The sequence below is a fragment of the Heterodontus francisci genome, unplaced genomic scaffold, assembly GCF_036365525.1.
Source record: "Heterodontus francisci isolate sHetFra1 unplaced genomic scaffold, sHetFra1.hap1 HAP1_SCAFFOLD_1092, whole genome shotgun sequence".
In the NCBI taxonomy this organism is placed as follows: Eukaryota; Metazoa; Chordata; class Chondrichthyes; order Heterodontiformes; family Heterodontidae; genus Heterodontus; species Heterodontus francisci.
In genome coordinates, this window is record NW_027141484.1 from 66,552 (window position 1) to 85,786 (window position 19,235).

The 19,235-nt window shown below is 46.2% G+C and overlaps 1 protein-coding gene across 1 annotated transcript in view; it reads left to right on the plus strand.

Moving 5' to 3' along the window:
- LOC137363824 (suppressor APC domain-containing protein 2-like) overlaps positions 1-19,235 on the plus strand; it is a 58,210-nt gene that overhangs the window by 25,993 nt on the left and 12,982 nt on the right. Inside the window, exons 3-6 of the mRNA XM_068027383.1 lie at positions 10,056-10,183; positions 11,603-11,749; positions 14,906-15,007; positions 16,775-16,900. Coding sequence (XP_067883484.1) covers positions 10,056-10,183; positions 11,603-11,749; positions 14,906-15,007; positions 16,775-16,900 — 503 coding nt within the window. The remainder of the gene's footprint in view (positions 1-10,055; positions 10,184-11,602; positions 11,750-14,905; positions 15,008-16,774; positions 16,901-19,235) is intronic.

A 19,235-nucleotide genomic window follows, 5' to 3' on the forward strand; every position in this document is an offset into this window, starting at 1 on the left:
TAGTCCTGTATCAATCCCAAACTAATCCCACTGCCCCACTGAATCCCCATAGTCCTGTATCAATCTCAAACTAATCCCACTGCCCCACTGAATCCCCATAGTCCTGTATCAATCCCAAACTAATCCACTGCCCCACTGAATCCCCATAGTCCTGTATCAATCCCAAACTAATCCCACTGCCCCTCTGAATCCCCATAGTCCTGTATCAATCCCAAACTAATCCACTGCCCCACTGAATCCCCATAGTCCTGTATCAATCCCAAACTAATCCCACTGCCCCACTGAATCCCCATAGTCCTGTATCAATCCCTAACTAATCCACTGCCCCACTGAATCCCCATAGTCCTGTATCAATCCCTAACTAATCCACTGCCCCACTGAATCCCCATAGTCCTGTATCAATCCCTAACTAATCCACTGCCCCACTGAATCCCCATAGTCCTGTATCAATCCCTAACTAATCCCACTGCCCCACTGAATCCCCATAGTCCTGTATCAATCCCAAACTAATCCCACTGCCCCACTGAATCCCCATAGTCCTGTATCAATCCCTAACTAATCCACTGCCCCACTGAATCCCCATAGTCCTATATCAATCCCTAACTAATCCCACTGCCCCACTGAATCCCCATAGTCCTGTATCAATCCCAAACTAATTCCACTGCCCCACTGAATCCCCATAGTCCTGTATCAATCCCTAACTAATCCCACTGCCCCACTGAATCCCCATAGTCCTGTATCAATCCCAAACTAATCCCACTGCCCCACTGAATCCCCATAGTCCTGTATCAATCCCTAACTAATCCACTGCCCCACTGAATCCCCATAGTCCTGTATCAATCCCTAACTAATCCCACTGCCCCACTGAATCCCCATAGTCCTGTATCAATCCCTAACTAATCCACTGCCCCACTGAATCCCCATAGTCCTGTATCAATCTCAAACTAATCCCACTGCCCCACTGAATCCCCATAGTCCTGTATCAATCCCAAACTAATCCCACTGCCCCACTGAATCCCCATAGTCCTGTATCAATCCCTAACTAATCCACTGCCCCACTGAATCCCCATAGTCCTGTATCAATCCCAAACTAATCCCACTGCCCCACTGAATCCCCATAGTCCTGTATCAATCCCTAACTAATCCCACTGCCCCACTGAATCCCCATAGTCCTGTATCAATCCCTAACTAATCCACTGCCCCACTGAATCCCCATAGTCCTGTATCAATCCCTAACTAATCCCACTGCCCCACTGAATCCCCATAGTCCTGTATCAATCTCAAACTAATCCCACTGCCCCACTGAATCCCCATAGTCCTGTATCAATCCCTAACTAATCCCACTGCCCCACTGAATCCCCATAGTCCTGTATCAATCCCAAACTAATCCCACTGCCCCACTGAATCCCCATAGTCCTGTATCAATCTCAAACTAATCCCACTGCCCCACTGAATCCCCATAGTCCTGTATCAATCCCTAACTAATCCACTGCCCCACTGAATCCCCATAGTCCTGTATCAATCTCAAACTAATCCCACTGCCCCACTGAATCCCCATAGTCCTGTATCAATCCCTAACTAATCCCACTGCCCCACTGAATCCCCATAGTCCTGTATCAATCCCAAACTAATCCCACTGCCCCACTGAATCCCCATAGTCCTGTATCAATCCCTAACTAATCCACTGCCCCACTGAATCCCCATAGTCCTGTATCAATCTCAAACTAATCCCACTGCCCCACTGAATCCCCATAGTCCTGTATCAATCCCTAACTAATCCCACTGCCCCACTGAATCCCCATAGTCCTGTATCAATCCCAAACTAATCCCACTGCCCCACTGAATCCCCATAGTCCTGTATCAATCCCTAACTAATCCACTGCCCCACTGAATCCCCATAGTCCTGTATCAATCCCTAACTAATCCACTGCCCCACTGAATCCCCATAGTCCTGTATCAATCCCTAACTAATCCACTGCCCCACTGAATCCCCATAGTCCTGTATCAATCTCAAACTAATCCCACTGCCCCACTGAATCCCCATAGTCCTGTATCAATCCCTAACTAATCCCACTGCCCCACTGAATCCCCATAGTCCTGTATCAATCCCTAACTAATCCCACTGCCCCACTGAATCCCCATAGTCCTGTATCAATCCCAAACTAATACACTGCCCCACTGAATCCCCATAGTCCTGTATCAATCCCAAACTAATCCACTGCCCCACTGAATCCCCATAGTCCTGTATCAATCCCTAACTAATCCACTGCCCCACTGAATCCCCATAGTCCTGTATCAATCCCAAACTAATCCACTGCCCCACTGAATCCCCATAGTCCTGTATCAATCCCAAACTAATCCACTGCCCCACTGAATCCCCATAGTCCTGTATCAATCCCAAACTAATCCACTGCCCCACTGAATCCCCATAGTCCTGTATCAATCCCAAACTAATACACTGCCCCACTGAATCCCCATAGTCCTGTATCAATCCCAAACTAATCCACTGCCCCACTGAATCCCCATAGTCCTGTATCAATCCCAAACTAATACACTGCCCCACTGAATCCCCATAGTCCTGTATCAATCCCAAACTAATCCACTGCCCCACTGAATCCCCATAGTCCTGTATCAATCCCAAACTAATCCACTGCCCCACTGAATCCCCATAGTCCTGTATCAATCCCAAACTAATCCACTGCCCCACTGAATCCCCATAGTCCTGTATCAATCCCTAACTAATCCCACTGCCCCACTGTCTCCCCATAGTCCTGTATCAATCCCTAACTAATCCACTGCCCCACTGAATCCCCATAGTCCTGTATCAATCCCTAACTAATCCCACTGCCCCACTGAATCCCCATAGTCCTGTATCAATCTCAAACTAATCCCACTGCCCCACTGAATCCCCATAGTCCTGTATCAATCCCAAACTAATCCACTGCCCCACTGAATCCCCATAGTCCTGTATCAATCCCTAACTAATCCCACTGCCCCACTGTCTCCCCATAGTCCTGTATCAATCCCAAACTAATCCCACTGCCCCACTGAATCCCCATAGTCCTGTATCAATCCCTAACTAATCCCACTGCCCCACTGAATCCCCATAGTCCTGTATCAATCCCTAACTAATCCCACTGCCCCACTGAATCCCCATAGTCCTGTATCAATCCCTAACTAATCCCACTGCCCCACTGAATCCCCATAGTCCTGTATCAATCCCTAACTAATCCCACTGCCCCACTGAATCCCCATAGTCCTGTATCAATCCCTAACTAATCCCACTGCCCCACTGAATCCCCATAGTCCTGTATCAATCCCAAACTAATCCACTGCCCCACTGAATCCCCATAGTCCTGTATCAATCCCTAACTAATCCACTGCCCCACTGAATCCCCATAGTCCTGTATCAATCCCTAACTAATCCACTGCCCCACTGAATCCCCATAGTCCTGTATCAATCCCAAACTAATCCACTGCCCCACTGAATCCCCATAGTCCTGTATCAATCCCTAACTAATCCACTGCCCCACTGAATCCCCGTAGTCCTGTATCAATCCCTAACTAATCCACTGCCCCACTGAATCCCCATAGTCCTGTATCAATCCCTAACTAATCCACTGCCCCACTGAATCCCCATAGTCCTGTATCAATCCCAAACTAATCCACTGCCCCACTGAATCCCCATAGTCCTGTATCAATCCCAAACTAATCCACTGCCCCACTGAATCCCCATAGTCCTGTATCAATCCCTAACTAATCCACTGCCCCACTGAATCCCCATAGTCCTGTATCAATCCCAAACTAATCCCACTGCCCCACTGAATCCCCATAGTCCTGTATCAATCCCAAACTAATCCCACTGCCCCACTGAATCCCCATAGTCCTGTATCAATCCCTAACTAATCCCACTGCCCCACTGAATCCCCATAGTCCTGTATCAATCCCTAACTAATCCCACTGCCCCACTGAATCCCCATAGTCCTGTATCAATCCCTAACTAATCCACTGCCCCACTGAATCCCCATAGTCCTGTATCAATCCCTAACTAATCCCACTGCCCCACTGAATCCCCATAGTCCTGTATCAATCCCTAACTAATCCCACTGCCCCACTGAATCCCCATAGTCCTGTATCAATCCCTAACTAATCCACTGCCCCACTGTCTCCCCATAGTCCTGTATCAATCCCAAACTAATTCCACTGCCCCACTGAATCCCCATAGTCCTGTATCAATCCCAAACTAATTCCACTGCCCCACTGAATCCCCATAGTCCTGTATCAATCCCAAACTAATCCCACTGCCCCACTGAATCCCCATAGTCCTGTATCAGTCCCAAACTAATCCACTGCCCCACTGAATCCCCATAGTCCTGTATCAATCCCAAACTAATCCACTGCCCCACTGAATCCCCATAGTCCTGTATCAATCCCAAACTAATCCCACTGTCTCCCCATAGTCCTGTATCAATCCCAAACTAATCCACTGCCCCACTGAATCCCCATAGTCCTGTATCAATCCCAAACTAATCCACTGCCCCACTGAATCCCCATAGTCCTGTATCAATCCCAAACTAATCCCACTGTCTCCCCATAGTCCTGTATCAATCCCAAACTAATCCACTGCCCCACTGAATCCCCATAGTCCTGTATCAATCCCTAACTAATCCCACTGTCTCCCCATAGTCCTGTATCAATCCCTAACTAATCCACTGCCCCACTGAATCCCCATAGTCCTGTATCAATCCCTAACTAATCCACTGCCCCACTGAATCCCCATAGTCCTGTATCAATCCCAAACTAATCCCACTGCCCCACTGAATCCCCATAGTCCTGTATCAATCCCAAACTAATCCCACTGCCCCACTGAATCCCCATAGTCCTGTATCAATCCCTAACTAATCCCACTGCCCCACTGAATCCCCATAGTCCTGTATCAATCCCAAACTAATCCCACTGCCCCACTGAATCCCCATAGTCCTGTATCAATCCCTAACTAATCCACTGCCCCACTGTCTCCCCATAGTCCTGTATCAATCCCTAACTAATCCCACTGCCCCACTGAATCCCCATAGTCCTGTATCAATCCCAAACTAATCCCACTGCCCCACTGAATCCCCATAGTCCTGTATCAATCCCTAACTAATCCACTGCCCCACTGAATCCCCATAGTCCTGTATCAATCCCAAACTAATCCCACTGCCCCACTGAATCCCCATAGTCCTGTATCAATCCCTAACTAATCCCACTGCCCCACTGAATCCCCATAGTCCTGTATCAATCCCTAACTAATCCCACTGCCCCACTGAATCCCCATAGTCCTGTATCAATCCCAAACTAATCCACTGCCCCACTGAATCCCCATAGTCCTGTATCAATCCCTAACTAATCCCACTGCCCCACTGAATCCCCATAGTCCTGTATCAATCCCTAACTAATCCCACTGCCCCACTGAATCCCCATAGTCCTGTATCAATCCCAAACTAATCCCACTGCCCCACTGAATCCCCATAGTCCTGTATCAATCCCAAACTAATCCCACTGCCCCACTGAATCCCCATAGTCCTGTATCAATCCCTAACTAATCCCACTGCCCCACTGAATCCCCATAGTCCTGTATCAATCCCTAACTAATCCCACTGCCCCACTGAATCCCCATAGTCCTGTATCAATCCCTAACTAATCCACTGCCCCACTGAATCCCCATAGTCCTGTATCAATCCCTAACTAATCCCACTGCCCCACTGAATCCCCATAGTCCTGTATCAATCCCAAACTAATCCCACTGCCCCACTGAATCCCCATAGTCCTGTATCAATCCCAAACTAATCCACTGCCCCACTGAATCCCCATAGTCCTGTATCAATCCCTAACTAATCCACTGCCCCACTGAATCCCCATAGTCCTGTATCAATCCCAAACTAATCCCACTGCCCCACTGAATCCCCATAGTCCTGTATCAATCCCAAACTAATCCACTGCCCCACTGAATCCCCATAGTCCTGTATCAATCCCAAACTAATCCCACTGCCCCACTGAATCCCCATAGTCCTGTATCAATCCCAAACTAATCCCACTGCCCCACTGAATCCCCATAGTCCTGTATCAATCCCAAACTAATCCACTGCCCCACTGAATCCCCATAGTCCTGTATCAATCCCTAACTAATCCACTGCCCCACTGAATCCCCATAGTCCTGTATCAATCCCAAACTAATCCCACTGCCCCACTGAATCCCCATAGTCCTGTATCAATCCCTAACTAATCCCACTGCCCCACTGAATCCCCATAGTCCTGTATCAATCCCAAACTAATCCACTGCCCCACTGAATCCCCATAGTCCTGTATCAATCCCAAACTAATCCACTGCCCCACTGAATCCCCATAGTCCTGTATCAATCCCTAACTAATCCCACTGCCCCACTGAATCCCCATAGTCCTGTATCAATCCCAAACTAATCCCACTGCCCCACTGAATCCCCATAGTCCTGTATCAATCCCTAACTAATCCACTGCCCCACTGAATCCCCATAGTCCTGTATCAATCCCAAACTAATCCACTGCCCCACTGAATCCCCATAGTCCTGTATCAATCCCAAACTAATCCACTGCCCCACTGAATCCCCATAGTCCTGTATCAATCCCTAACTAATCCACTGCCCCACTGAATCCCCATAGTCCTGTATCAATCCCAAACTAATCCACTGCCCCACTGAATCCCCATAGTCCTGTATCAATCCCAAACTAATCCCACTGCCCCACTGAATCCCCATAGTCCTGTATCAATCCCAAACTAATCCACTGCCCCACTGAATCCCCATAGTCCTGTATCAATCCCTAACTAATCCACTGCCCCACTGAATCCCCATAGTCCTGTATCAATCCCTAACTAATCCACTGCCCCACTGAATCCCCATAGTCCTGTATCAATCCCAAACTAATCCCACTGCCCCACTGAATCCCCATAGTCCTGTATCAATCCCAAACTAATCCCACTGCCCCACTGAATCCCCATAGTCCTGTATCAATCCCAAACTAATCCACTGCCCCACTGAATCCCCATAGTCCTGTATCAATCCCTAACTAATCCCACTGCCCCACTGAATCCCCATAGTCCTGTATCAATCCCTAACTAATCCCACTGCCCCACTGAATCCCCATAGTCCTGTATCAATCCCTAACTAATCCCACTGCCCCACTGAATCCCCATAGTCCTGTATCAATCCCTAACTAATCCCACTGCCCCACTGAATCCCCATAGTCCTGTATCAATCCCAAACTAATCCACTGCCCCACTGAATCCCCATAGTCCTGTATCAATCCCTAACTAATCCCACTGCCCCACTGAATCCCCATAGTCCTGTATCAATCCCAAACTAATCCCACTGCCCCACTGAATCCCCATAGTCCTGTATCAATCTCAAACTAATCCCACTGTCTCCCCATAGTCCTGTATCAATCCCAACTAATCTCACTGCCCTCCTCCCTGCCCATAGCCCAAGATCAATCCCAAAGTAATCCCACGGCCCTGTTCTCACATTTGCCCTGCATCTTCCTCTGTCTCAAATATGATTCTGTTTTGCCCTAAAAGATATAATAATCTCCCTTCAGCCACTCTCTGTGGCAGTGTTCCCTGCTTCAGCAACCCTCTGGAAACAGTCATCTCTATCCTGTCCTCCCTCTCCTTGTGAATATTTTAAATTAATGACTCCTCAACACCGATGTCCAACCAGAGTGAATTATCTTTCCCCATTTACACTATTAAAACCATTCAGAATTTTAAAAATTCCTCTTGGCTGTCTCTGCTCCAGTGGAAACAGTCCCAATATTTTTCCTTATAATTGACGTTTCCCATATCTGGCATCATCCTAGTGACTCCAGACATCCATTATGATTTGAATATTTCTAAAATGGGATGCCCAGATCTGCACGCAGTACTTGAACTATGACCTAATTCATGTTTACTCTTACCCTTTTATTTTGTATTCTATACAACCCAAAATGGAGGGAACTCTGTCTTTGAACCCTTGGATTTGGCTTATCCAGACACAGCAATGTCTCTCCATTGAGTGTGTGCTTTCATTCCTTCTACAAACGTTTTACCTCCCACTTAATCCAGATTAAATCTGGTCTACTCATTCCGCCAACAAGTTTGTGTCTTCCACTCACTGTTTGCCAAACACCTACTGTTGTGCAACCAGTAAATTTCAAGATTGTAATAAAAGCAAAATACTGCGGATGCTGGAAATCTGAAATAAAAACAGTAAGTGCCGGAAATACTCAGCAGGTCTGGCAGCATCTGTGGAGAGAGAAACAGAGTTAACCTTTTATCAGAACAAGGTTGTGTTCCCTATACTAAGCCCAAACGACCTCCAAACACGAGAGCAAAGGTGCACCCAGCACTGATCCTGGGGTACACCACATCCAACTTCTCTCCAGCCTGCACAGCACCTATTAACCCTTTGTTTGTCTGTCAATCAACTTTCTCTCCATCCTGCTTCATTTCCTTACATACAATACTTTGAGATACTTTCTGACAATGCATACACTGCAGATCTACTGCAAGCCCTTTATTTATCCAGTTGCTCACTTCTTTAACAAACCATTAAATTTGTCGAGCTTGACTTGAATTTAACAATCCAGCTGGCTGTCCTTGATTAATCTGTGCCTTTTGAAATGCTCACTTGTTTTATCTTGAATTATGAATTCTGATTTTGCCCAGAGCCAACCTTGGACTAACTAGTCTGCCATTGCCCAGTCTCTCTCTCTCATCTCTCTCTCGCTTTCACCTTCAACAGGGTGTTACACAGGATACTTTTCAGCCCACGCCACACTGCGTTTTCAACAATTGAAAAATTCTGACTGGAGCCTCTGCTGTGTCCCCTCTGACTTCTCTGAGTGCAGGTGTCAAAAAATTCCTTTCAGTTTAGAGATACGGCACTGAAACAGGCTCTTCGGCCTACTGAGTCTGTGCCGACCATCAACCACCCATTTATACTAATGCTACACTAATCCCATATTCCTACCACATCCCCACCTGTCCCTATATTTCCCTACCACCTACCTACACTAGGGGCAATTGCTAATGGCCAATTTGCCTATCAACCTGCAAGTCTTTGGCATGTGGGAGGAAACCGGAGCATCCGGAGGAAACCCACGCAAACACAGGGAGAACTTGCAAACTCCATACAGGCAGTACCCAGAATTGAACCCAGGTCACTGGAGCTGTGAGGCTGCGGTGCTAACCACTGCGCCGCCCTCCAGTTTCCTCCAGTTATCGCTAACAGTTGTTCCATATTGTCCTGTAGTTAACTGACATTCACACTCCTGTAAGAACCCCCAAATGCAAACATGCCAACCATTATCTGTAAAACAAAAAAGCAAAATAATAATATTTCCACCTTCGTCCTGCACACTTAGACCACTCCCATCCTATCCTCTCTTTAACAATTCTCTTACTTTTAGATGCTTTTAAAAGCTGTCATTGTTTCCTTTTACATTATTTGTTGTCCTTTCTTATATTCCCTTCTGGGCTGTCTAATCTCCTTATTCACCTCCCGACTATTTTGTACATTCCCCTAATTATCCAAAGTATTGCAAGTCCTCACTTCATTGTGTGCCTCCCTTTTAAGTTTATTTTTAATCTGTTTACCATCAAACTCTATCCTTTCGAACATCCCCTTTTTTGCTTTCTATGAATATACTTGTTTTGAACTTTGTCCTATTTGGCTGCAGGGGCATCACAATTGAGTGAGAGCCTGATTCTGCCCTCGCCTCACTGGATAGTCATCGGGAGCAGGAATAAGTCGCTAACACCAGTTTGTACAGCACCACCCTCCCCGCCCCTCCCCTCCCCCACCCCCCCCCTCCCCCACCCCCACTGCTGAGCCCAGGAGCTGTTCTGTGTTGCTCAGTTGCTCCCCATGCACCTGCTAACTGTCGAGAGTGGGGGTGTCTGACATCATGACCCACGGCAGCCCAATGGGGGAGGGGGCACAGAGTCTTAGCACCTCGGCTGCGACGGTTTCTATTAATCCTCTTTCCTCCCCCTGCAGAAGGGAGGCACATGGCCCGCTGCCAAAGTGAGACCACCTGCAGCGGAATAGCATATGGCCGGCGACAAGGGCGGGACCGTGGCGAGCTCCGGCGTCACACCATAACCAGCGGGGTTGACTATGGCACGGTAAGTCACAGCTGGCAGCTGTGCTGAGGCCACCATGTACCGATGGGGGTGCATGTGTGTGAGTGTTGGGAGAGGGTGAGGGGGCGGCGTTCTGGGGCGAGTGGCGGAGGGAGTCTAGGCCCGGGTATCTCAGCTGCATTGGCTGCTGCATTTCCATTACAACAGTGGCCTATACTTCAGAAATACTTCATTGGTTGTGAAAGATTTTGGGACATCCTGAGAATGTGAAAGGTGCTATAGAAATGTAAGTGTTTTTGTTCATTCATTCAGTCCCCTCTGTCACAGAATTGATAGATATTTTATTCAGCAACTTATATTTCTATAACATCTCTTATATACTAAAAGGTTCCATGGCAGTTCACAGGAGCATTATAAAACAAAGTATGACACCGAGCCACAAAAGGAGATACTGGGTCAAATGACCAAAGCTTGGTTGAAGACTTGGGTTTTAAGGAGGAAAGCGAGGCGGAGAGGTGTAGGGAGGGAACTCCAGAGCTTGTGGTCGCGGCAACTGGAGGCACAGCCACTGATCATGGAGCGACTAAAATCAGGAATGCCCAAAGGGCCAGAATTAGAGGAACGCAGGTATCTTGGCTGGTTGTGGAGCTGGAGGAGATTACAGAGATAGGGAGAGGTGAGGCCATGGAGGGATTTGAAAACAAGATTGTGAATTTTAAAATTAAGACATTACTTGACCGGGAGCCAACGTAGGTCAGTGAGCACAGGGATGATTGGGGAACAGGACTTTGTGTGAGTTAAGACACAGGCAGCAGAGTTTAGGATAACCTCAAGTTTACAGAGGGTAGAATGTGGGAGACCAGCCAGGAGTGCGTTGGAATAGTCAAGTCTAGAGGTAACGAAGGCATGAATGAGGGTTTCAGCAGCAGATGAGCTGAGACGGAGGCGATGTTGGCCGATGTTACGGAGGTGGAAATAGGCGGTCTTAGTGATAGCATGAATATGAGGTCAGACACTCATTTTGGGGTCAAATGTGACATCAAGGTTGTGAACAGGCTGTTGCCAGGTCGAGGGATGGAGTCGGTAGCTTGGGAATGGAGGTTGGAGCAGGGACTGAAAACAACGGCTTCAGTTTTCCCAATATTTAATTGGAGGAAATCCTGCTCATCCGATGTTGGATAAGTCTGATAGTTTAGCAACTCCTTGAACACCCCTGCAGGCCATTTCCTGAACTCTGCTGTGATTGGCTGGTTTGTGATACGGTCTCTGCTGTGATTGGTTACTGGTATGGTTCTTGGGATGTGCTGCGATTGGTTGGCCTGTGGTACAGCTCCTGGCTGTGCTGTGATTGGTCGGTTTGTGATACCATCTCTGCTGTGATTGGTTGGTCGTGATCTGGTTCCTTGGCTGTGCTGCAATTGGCCGGTTTGTCATGCTGACAGTGTTTTTATGCGTCTGCAGCTCAAGTGTATGAAGGACCTGGAGCAGGAGAAGGATGCCTTGCTACAGGGTCTGGAGATGGTTGATTGCGCCCGCGACTGGTACATCCAACAGATCCAGGCAATTCAGGAGCGCCAGAAGAGCATCAGCAAATCACCTGCTGGCAGTGTGAGTGGGTCCTGGGAGGGGCAGACCTCTGTGCTGAGCAAAGACCAGCCACTGGAGTAGATCTCACCACCAGAACAAACCCTTGGCACGTTCCCTGTTTGTATAAACTTCTTCAGTAGATTCTCCTCTTTGGACACAATCAGCAAATTGTGCTAGATTTTGAGAAGTTTTTTATCCTCGGGTTTCTGCTCAAATTCATTTGCATATCGTCAGATACAAAATCTGCCATGAACTAGGGCAGTGTTTCAGAAAAGATTTGAAAAAAAAGTTTTGATTTAAAAATATTCTGTGATATGTTTAAGAGTGGTAACTTGGTGCAGTTTGATTAATACAATTGAAAATGGGGTTATCAAAAAACAAATCAGTTTTAACCAGAGTGTCTTGTCCACCAACTGTGAGTAACTCGATTTGAAATAGCTGAAAATGACTTCAGAAGATTATACAGAACTGTTTTCTAATTATGTTGGTTTACAGTTGTCAGTTTCTTCATAAATTTAAAAAAAAGCATCAAATTACATAGGATATAACTCACAGAAGCAGGCCATTCGGCCCAACCAGTCCATACTGGTGTTTATGCTCCACTTGATCCTCCTCCCATCCTTCCTCATCTAACTCAATCGGCCTAACCCTCTACTCCCTTGTCCCTCATATGCTTATCTAGCCTCCCCTTAAATGTATGATACTATTCACTTCAACTAGATTTGAAAACGTTGATCAAATCACCTTTAACATTCCAAATTCCAGGGAATACAACCCCAGTTTGTGTAATCTCTCCTCGTAATTTAACCCTTAGAGTCCAGGTATCATTCTGGTAAATCTACACTGCACTCCTTTCAAGGCCAATGTATCCTTCCTAAGGTGTGGTGCCCAGAACTGCTCACAGTACTCCAGGTGTGTTTTAACCAGGTTTTTGTGTAACTGAAGTATGTCTTCTACCCTCTTGTATTCTAGTCCTCCAGATATCAAGGCCAGCATTCCATTAGCCTTTTTTGGATATTTTCTGTACCTATTTATGACATTTTAATCCATGAACCTGGATCCCCAGGTCTCTACAGACCGCCACTCGTTCCAGCTTTTCACCATTTAGAAATTACCCTGTTCTAACCAATTTGGGTCCAAAGTATATCACTAGTCATATCCTACCAATTAGAATATTTGCCCATTATCCCGCCTCTCTGTCTCCTGCCACTCGGCCAATTTCCAAACCAGGTTAATAATTTGCCTTCAGTTCTAATCTCATCTTCTGATGTCATGCCCACTTGATCCATCTCCCTGATAAACGCCGAAGCAAATTAATTATTTAATATTCCTGCCATTTTGCAATTGCTACCTGTGATTTTTATCCTGTCCATCCCTTGGTGGCCATATTCCCTTCCTGATTTTTAAAAAAAAATTGGTATGCTTGAAGAATATTTTACTATTTTGTTTTCTGTTCCTTGATGTTTTAATTTTGTAGTTCATTTTTACCTTCCTAATAGTTTTTTGACTTTTCTCCGAATCTCTTTGTATTGTCCCTTGTCATGCTCTCCCCTGCTTTCCATGTGCTTCGTGTATGTCTCCTTCCTTACCTTAAATTTTTCCTTATGTCTTTATTCATCCCTGGTGTCTCATTAGTATGTAGAGTCATAGTCATTGCGGCACAGAATGAGGCCATTCATCCCATTGAGTCCATGCCAGCTCTCTGTAGAGCAATCCAGTCAGTCCCATTCCCAGCTCTATCCCCATAGCCCTGCAAGTTTATTTCCCTCAAGTGCCCATCCAATTTCCTTTTGAAATCATTGATCACCTCCTCTTCCACCACCCTCACAGGCAGCAAGTTCCAGGTCATTACCACACGCTGCATTAAAAAAAAGCTTTTCTCCACTTCTCCTCTTGCCCAAATCCTTAAATCTGTGTCAGTAATTCTTGTATCATCAGCCAATGGGAACGGCTTTATCTAAATTTGTCATGATCTTGTGTACCTGTCAAATATCCCCTCAATCTCCATTGTTGTAAGGAGAACAACCCCAGCTTCTCCGACCTAACCTTATAGCTAATTCCCTCATCCCTGGAACCATTCTCCTCTGCACCCTGTTGAGGACCTACCCATCCTATCAAAAGTGTGGCGACCAGAACTGGACTCAATACTCTAGTTGGGGCCTAACCAGAACTTCATAAAGGTTCAGCATAACTTCCCTGCTTTTGTACTCAATGCTATGCTTATGAAGCCCAAGATCCCATATGCTTTTCTAAATTCTCTCCCAACATGTACTGCCACCTTCAAAGATCGATGCACATGAACCCCAGGTCCCTGAGTGCCTGCTAATAAGTCTATATTGCCGCTCCCCATCCCTTCTGCCACAATGCATCACCTCACCCTTCTCTGTATTAAATTCTGTATGCCACGTGTCTGCCCATTCTGCTAGTCTATCTATGTCCTCTTGCAGTGGATTAATATCATCCTCATTGTTTACTACTCCTCCAAGTTTGGGAGCATTGGCAAATTTTGAAATTTTACTCTGTATTCCAATATCCAAGTCATTTATATTTATATATATATATATATATATATATACACACATACATAAAAAAGATTAATGATCCCAGCACTGGACTTAGGGGAACACCCATGTCCACAACAACCATTTATCACAACTCTGTTTTCTGTCCTTAGGCCAATTTTTTTATCCAAGCTGACACTGACCCTCCTATTCCATGAGCCTCAATTTTGTTAACCAGCCTTTTATGTGGTACTTTGTCAAACACTTTCTTAAAATCCATATAGACAACATCCATTGCATTCCCTTCATCGACATTGTTGCTTCATCAAAAAATAGATTATTCAACATGATCTGCCTTTTACAATTCTGTCCTGGGAGTGTTTGATGGGACAGTGTAGAGGGAGCTTTACTCTGTATCTAACCCATCTATACCTCCCCTGGGAGTGTTTGATGTAGTGGCTCATTGCTAGCACTGTGTTTGTTTCCCCAAGCGAGGGAGTAAGTGCTGGTCATTGAGGGTTTGTTCGGTTACTGATTTTCTTATTGTCAGTGTGAGATGAGTGGGAATGTCATTACAGACTGATGGTGCTGTTTGTTTGAGAAGGGCTGACTGTAGTGGGATGGATTGAGGGCAAATAATGTGGAGATGTGATCGTATTTCCTCTCCTCCCTACAGGGCAAAGCTGTTGAAGTAAACTCGGTACGACTGGACCAGCTACTGTCCAAACTGCAGGAAGTGAGGCGCTGCCTTGCTGACCTAATTTCCTGCTCTGCCAAGGTTTGCACCAGTGAATTATTCTACACTCTCTTTGCCCCCCTCGTTCTCTTTGCCCCCCTCGTTCTCTTTGCCCCCCTCGTTCTCTTTGCCCCCCTCGTTCTCTTTGCCCCCCTCGTTCTCTTTTCCCCCCTCGTTCCCTTGCCCCCCTTGCCCCCCCCCCCCCCCCATCCGTTCCCTTGCGCCCCACCCGATCCCTCGCGGCCCCTCCCCGTTTTCTTGGCACCCCTCCGTTCTCTTGCCCCTGCCCCCCCCCCCCCGTTCTCCTGCCCCCCACCCCCACCCCACACACATTCTCCTGCCTCCCTCTTCCTGCTCTCTCTTGCTCGTCATTGCCTGGAACTTTGTAAGATCTGAATGTGCTCTGTTACTGAATGGAATCAAATTTTACGAAATATTCCCCAGAACTTCTGTGCATTGACTGAATCTGTATGACAGCAAAACTTGCTGCCTTTTCCCAACGTATTGACCCCTCTCCTCCCCAGGGTGCTGAGGCTAACTGGGGTCTGGGTTCCACGGCGTGCACCTCTCCTACCTGACCATCCTTGGTCTGCGAGTATAGGTGATGAGTGGTGATTGACTATTTGACTACTACAGGCATCATAACGGTGCCGACCCTTCCATCACTGAGAGCTGTTGTCAGTAAGCTGTGTGTTGTGTGGGCCACCATTTCATATGTGGGACTCAGATACTTTCCCTGCACAGTCAACGGTCATTCTCAACCCACAGTGGGACTCAGACCCTAATGTTTTTCTGAGTGTTTGAGCCCGGGAATCACTGCGCACATCTGAAAGTGCCATGTTCCCACGTTGCACTGAGTACTCAGCTGTGTAGGTGCCTGGAGACTGTGTGGGTAGAGGGCCAGGCACAGGTATATCATCTCTGTGACCAGGAATCTAACCAAGCAGAGACTGTGTGAGTGTAAGTGTCTGACAGCCTGCGTGTAACGAGATTGCATTGTCTTTCGGATGAGATGTTAAACCAAGGCCCAGTCTGCCTTCTCGGGTGGATTTAAAAGATCCCATGGCACTATTTGAAGAACCTGAATGATCTTCCTGGTGTCCTGGCCAATATTTATCCATCAATCAACATCCTGTAAACAAAATATCTGGTCATTATCACATTACTGTTCGTGGGATGTTGCTGTGCGCAAATTGGCTGCTGTTTCCTACATTACACAAGTGACTACACTTGAAAAATACTTCATTGCCTGTAGAACACTTTGGAACTTCCTGAAGTTGTAAAAGATGCTATATAATTGCAAGTTAGTTCATTCAGTTTAATCCCGTTCCCTGTAGATAGGGGCGGAGGGCACAAATCCAGCCTTCAGTTGGGAGTAAATTGCCAGCCTCAGTTAGACGGCTGCTGAGTGACTGGGTGACAATAGAAATATTGTTCTTCTTTGTTTGTGATTAAGATACACTTGATTAGAAGTTCCTCTTTTTTCTCATGATGCATTGGACGGAGGGGACAGTGTAGACGGAGCTTTACACTGTATTTAACCCCGTGCTGTACCTGCCCTGGGAGAGTTTGATGGGACAGTGTAGATGGACAATGGATGGTAAGAAGTCTGTCCTTCCCTGCTGCTACTTATGTCTGATGAGCATTTTTCTTGCTGTGAATTTGGAAACAGTTTGATGTGTGAATGTCCAGTTAGTGTGTGATCCCCACTGCATGGGTTTCTGTGCTCTCTGAAGATTAGATACAGACTGTAATTCTTGTTATTGAGTGTGTTTTCAAACACTGGTTTCCTGATCTTGTAATTCACAGACACTGGTGCGATCGTCCACTGCAGTGAATGGGTGTGAGCCTCCCACCCAATGCAGCATTCTGGGCCTTGGGATCAATCCACAGGTGGTCAATATGCTGAAAGAGCAAAACCGACAACTAACCAAGGTAAGAAACAGATATAGGAACAGGAGGAAGCCGTTCAACCCCTTGAGTCTGTTCTGTCATTCAATTAGAATGTGGCTGATTGACATCTTAACGCCATTTACCTCCTTCATACCCTTACTTAACAAATATCTATCAATCTCAGTTTCGAAGTTTTCAATGGACACCCAGCCTCGCTGTCTTTTTGAGGAGAGCATTCCAGATTTCCACTACCTGTGACTTCCTGACATCATCCCTGAACGGCCTAGCTCTAGTTTAAGGTTCTGCCCCCTTGTTCTGGACTCTCCCACCAGAGGAAATAGTCTCTCTCTACCGACCCTATCAAATCCTTCAATCATCTTAAACACCTCAATTAGACCATGTTTGAATTTTCTATATTCAAGGGGATATAGCTTAGTCTGTGTAACCTGTCCTCATAATTTAGCCTTTTAGCCCAGGTATCATTCCGGTGAATCTACACTGCACCCTCTCCGAGGCTGATATTTCCTTCCTAAGGTGTGGTGCCCAGGACTGAACACAATATTCCAGATGAGGTCTAACCAGAACTCTGTACAGCTGTAGTATAACTTCCTCCCCTTTCTATTCCAGCCCTATTGAGATGAAAGCTAACACCCATTATCCTTTTTATTATATTTTGTACCTGTCCACTTGCTTTCAGTGATTTCTGCACTTGGATCTCTAAATCTCGGCTCATCCACATTCCGAGCTTCTCACCATTTAGAAGATACTCTGCTCTATCTTCCCTGGATGAGCTCACACTTTCCCACATTGAACTCCATCTCCTACAGTTTTTCCCAATCACTTCATCTATCAATGTTCCTTTGCAACTTTCTGCTCCATCTACACTATTTACTGTGCCACCTAACGTAGTGTTGGCAGCAAACTTAGATGCACGGCTCTCTATTCACACATCCGAGTCATTGTTAAATACAGTGAAAAGCTGCAGACACAGTAGATTCCTAGTGGACACCACTTGTCACATACTGCCAATAGGAGCACATAACCATTATCCCTACTCTCTGTCTCCTATCTGCTATCCAAATAGGTTGCCTTTAATTCCCTCTTGTGTTAACAGTCTCTTGTTTGGAAACTTGTAGAATGCCTTCTCTGGAAGTCCATATAATTAACATTCATAGACTCTCCCTCATCTAGAGTAAGAATAATTACTGGTGGGAAGCCAACTTCAATGAGGTATGAATGGATCTGGGCTGAATAAATTGGAATCAAAGGCTGGAAGGGAAAACAGTAGCTGAACAATGGGCTACCTTCAAAGTAGAGATAGTTCGAGCACAGTCAAGTATATTCCCTTGAAGGGAAAAGGTAGGCAATTAAATCCAGAGCTCCCTGGATGATGAAAGAGATAGAGATTAAGATGAAGAAGAAAATGTCAGGTGGATAATACAATGGAGAAGCAGGCTGAATATAGAAGAATCAGAGGGGAAGTGAAAAAGCAAATAAGAGAAGCAAAGAGAGAGTAGGAAGAGACTGGCAGCTAACATAAAAGGAATCCCAAAGTCTTCTATAGGCATATAAATAGCAAAAAGGTGGTAAAAGGAGGAGTAGGGCTGATTAGGCACCAGAAAGGGGTATTTACACATAGAGGTAGGGGGATTAGCTGAGATGCTAAATGATTTACAGATGACAGAGAGTCGGGATTAATGGGTCTTTTTCAGGTTGGAAAGACGTAACTAGTGGAGTGCCACAAGGATCAGTCCTAGGGCCTCATTACTTACTATCTATATTAATGACTTGGAGGAGGGGGCAGAGTGTAATATATCCAAACTTGCTGACGATACAAAAATAGGTGGGAGGGCATGTTGTGATGAGGACATAAGGAATCTGCAAGGGGATATAGATAGGTTGAGCGAGTGGGACAAAACTTGGCAGATGGAGTTTAATGTGGGATAATGTGAGGTCATGCACTTTGGTAGGAAGAATCAAAAGGCAGACTGTTATTTAAATAGAGAGAGACTTCAAAAAAAGTGCAGCACAGAGAGATCTGAGTGTTCTTGTGACTGAAACACAAAAAGTTAGCATGCAGGTGCAGCAAGTAATTAAGAAGGCAAATGGAATTTTGGCCTTTATTGCTAGGGGGCTGGAGTTTAAAAATAGGGAAGTCTTGTTACAACTGTACAGGGTGTTGGTGAGGCCGCACCTGGAGTACTGTGTACAGTTTTGGTCCCCGTATTTAAGAAAGGATATACTGGCATTGGAGGCAGTTCAAAAGAGATTCACTCAGCTGATTCGTAGTAGAGAACCCGACCGAACCACAGCGGACCCGGCCCGAGTCCCTCCGATTTTGCCCCAAGCCCGACCCGACCCGAACCCGCCACTGCAA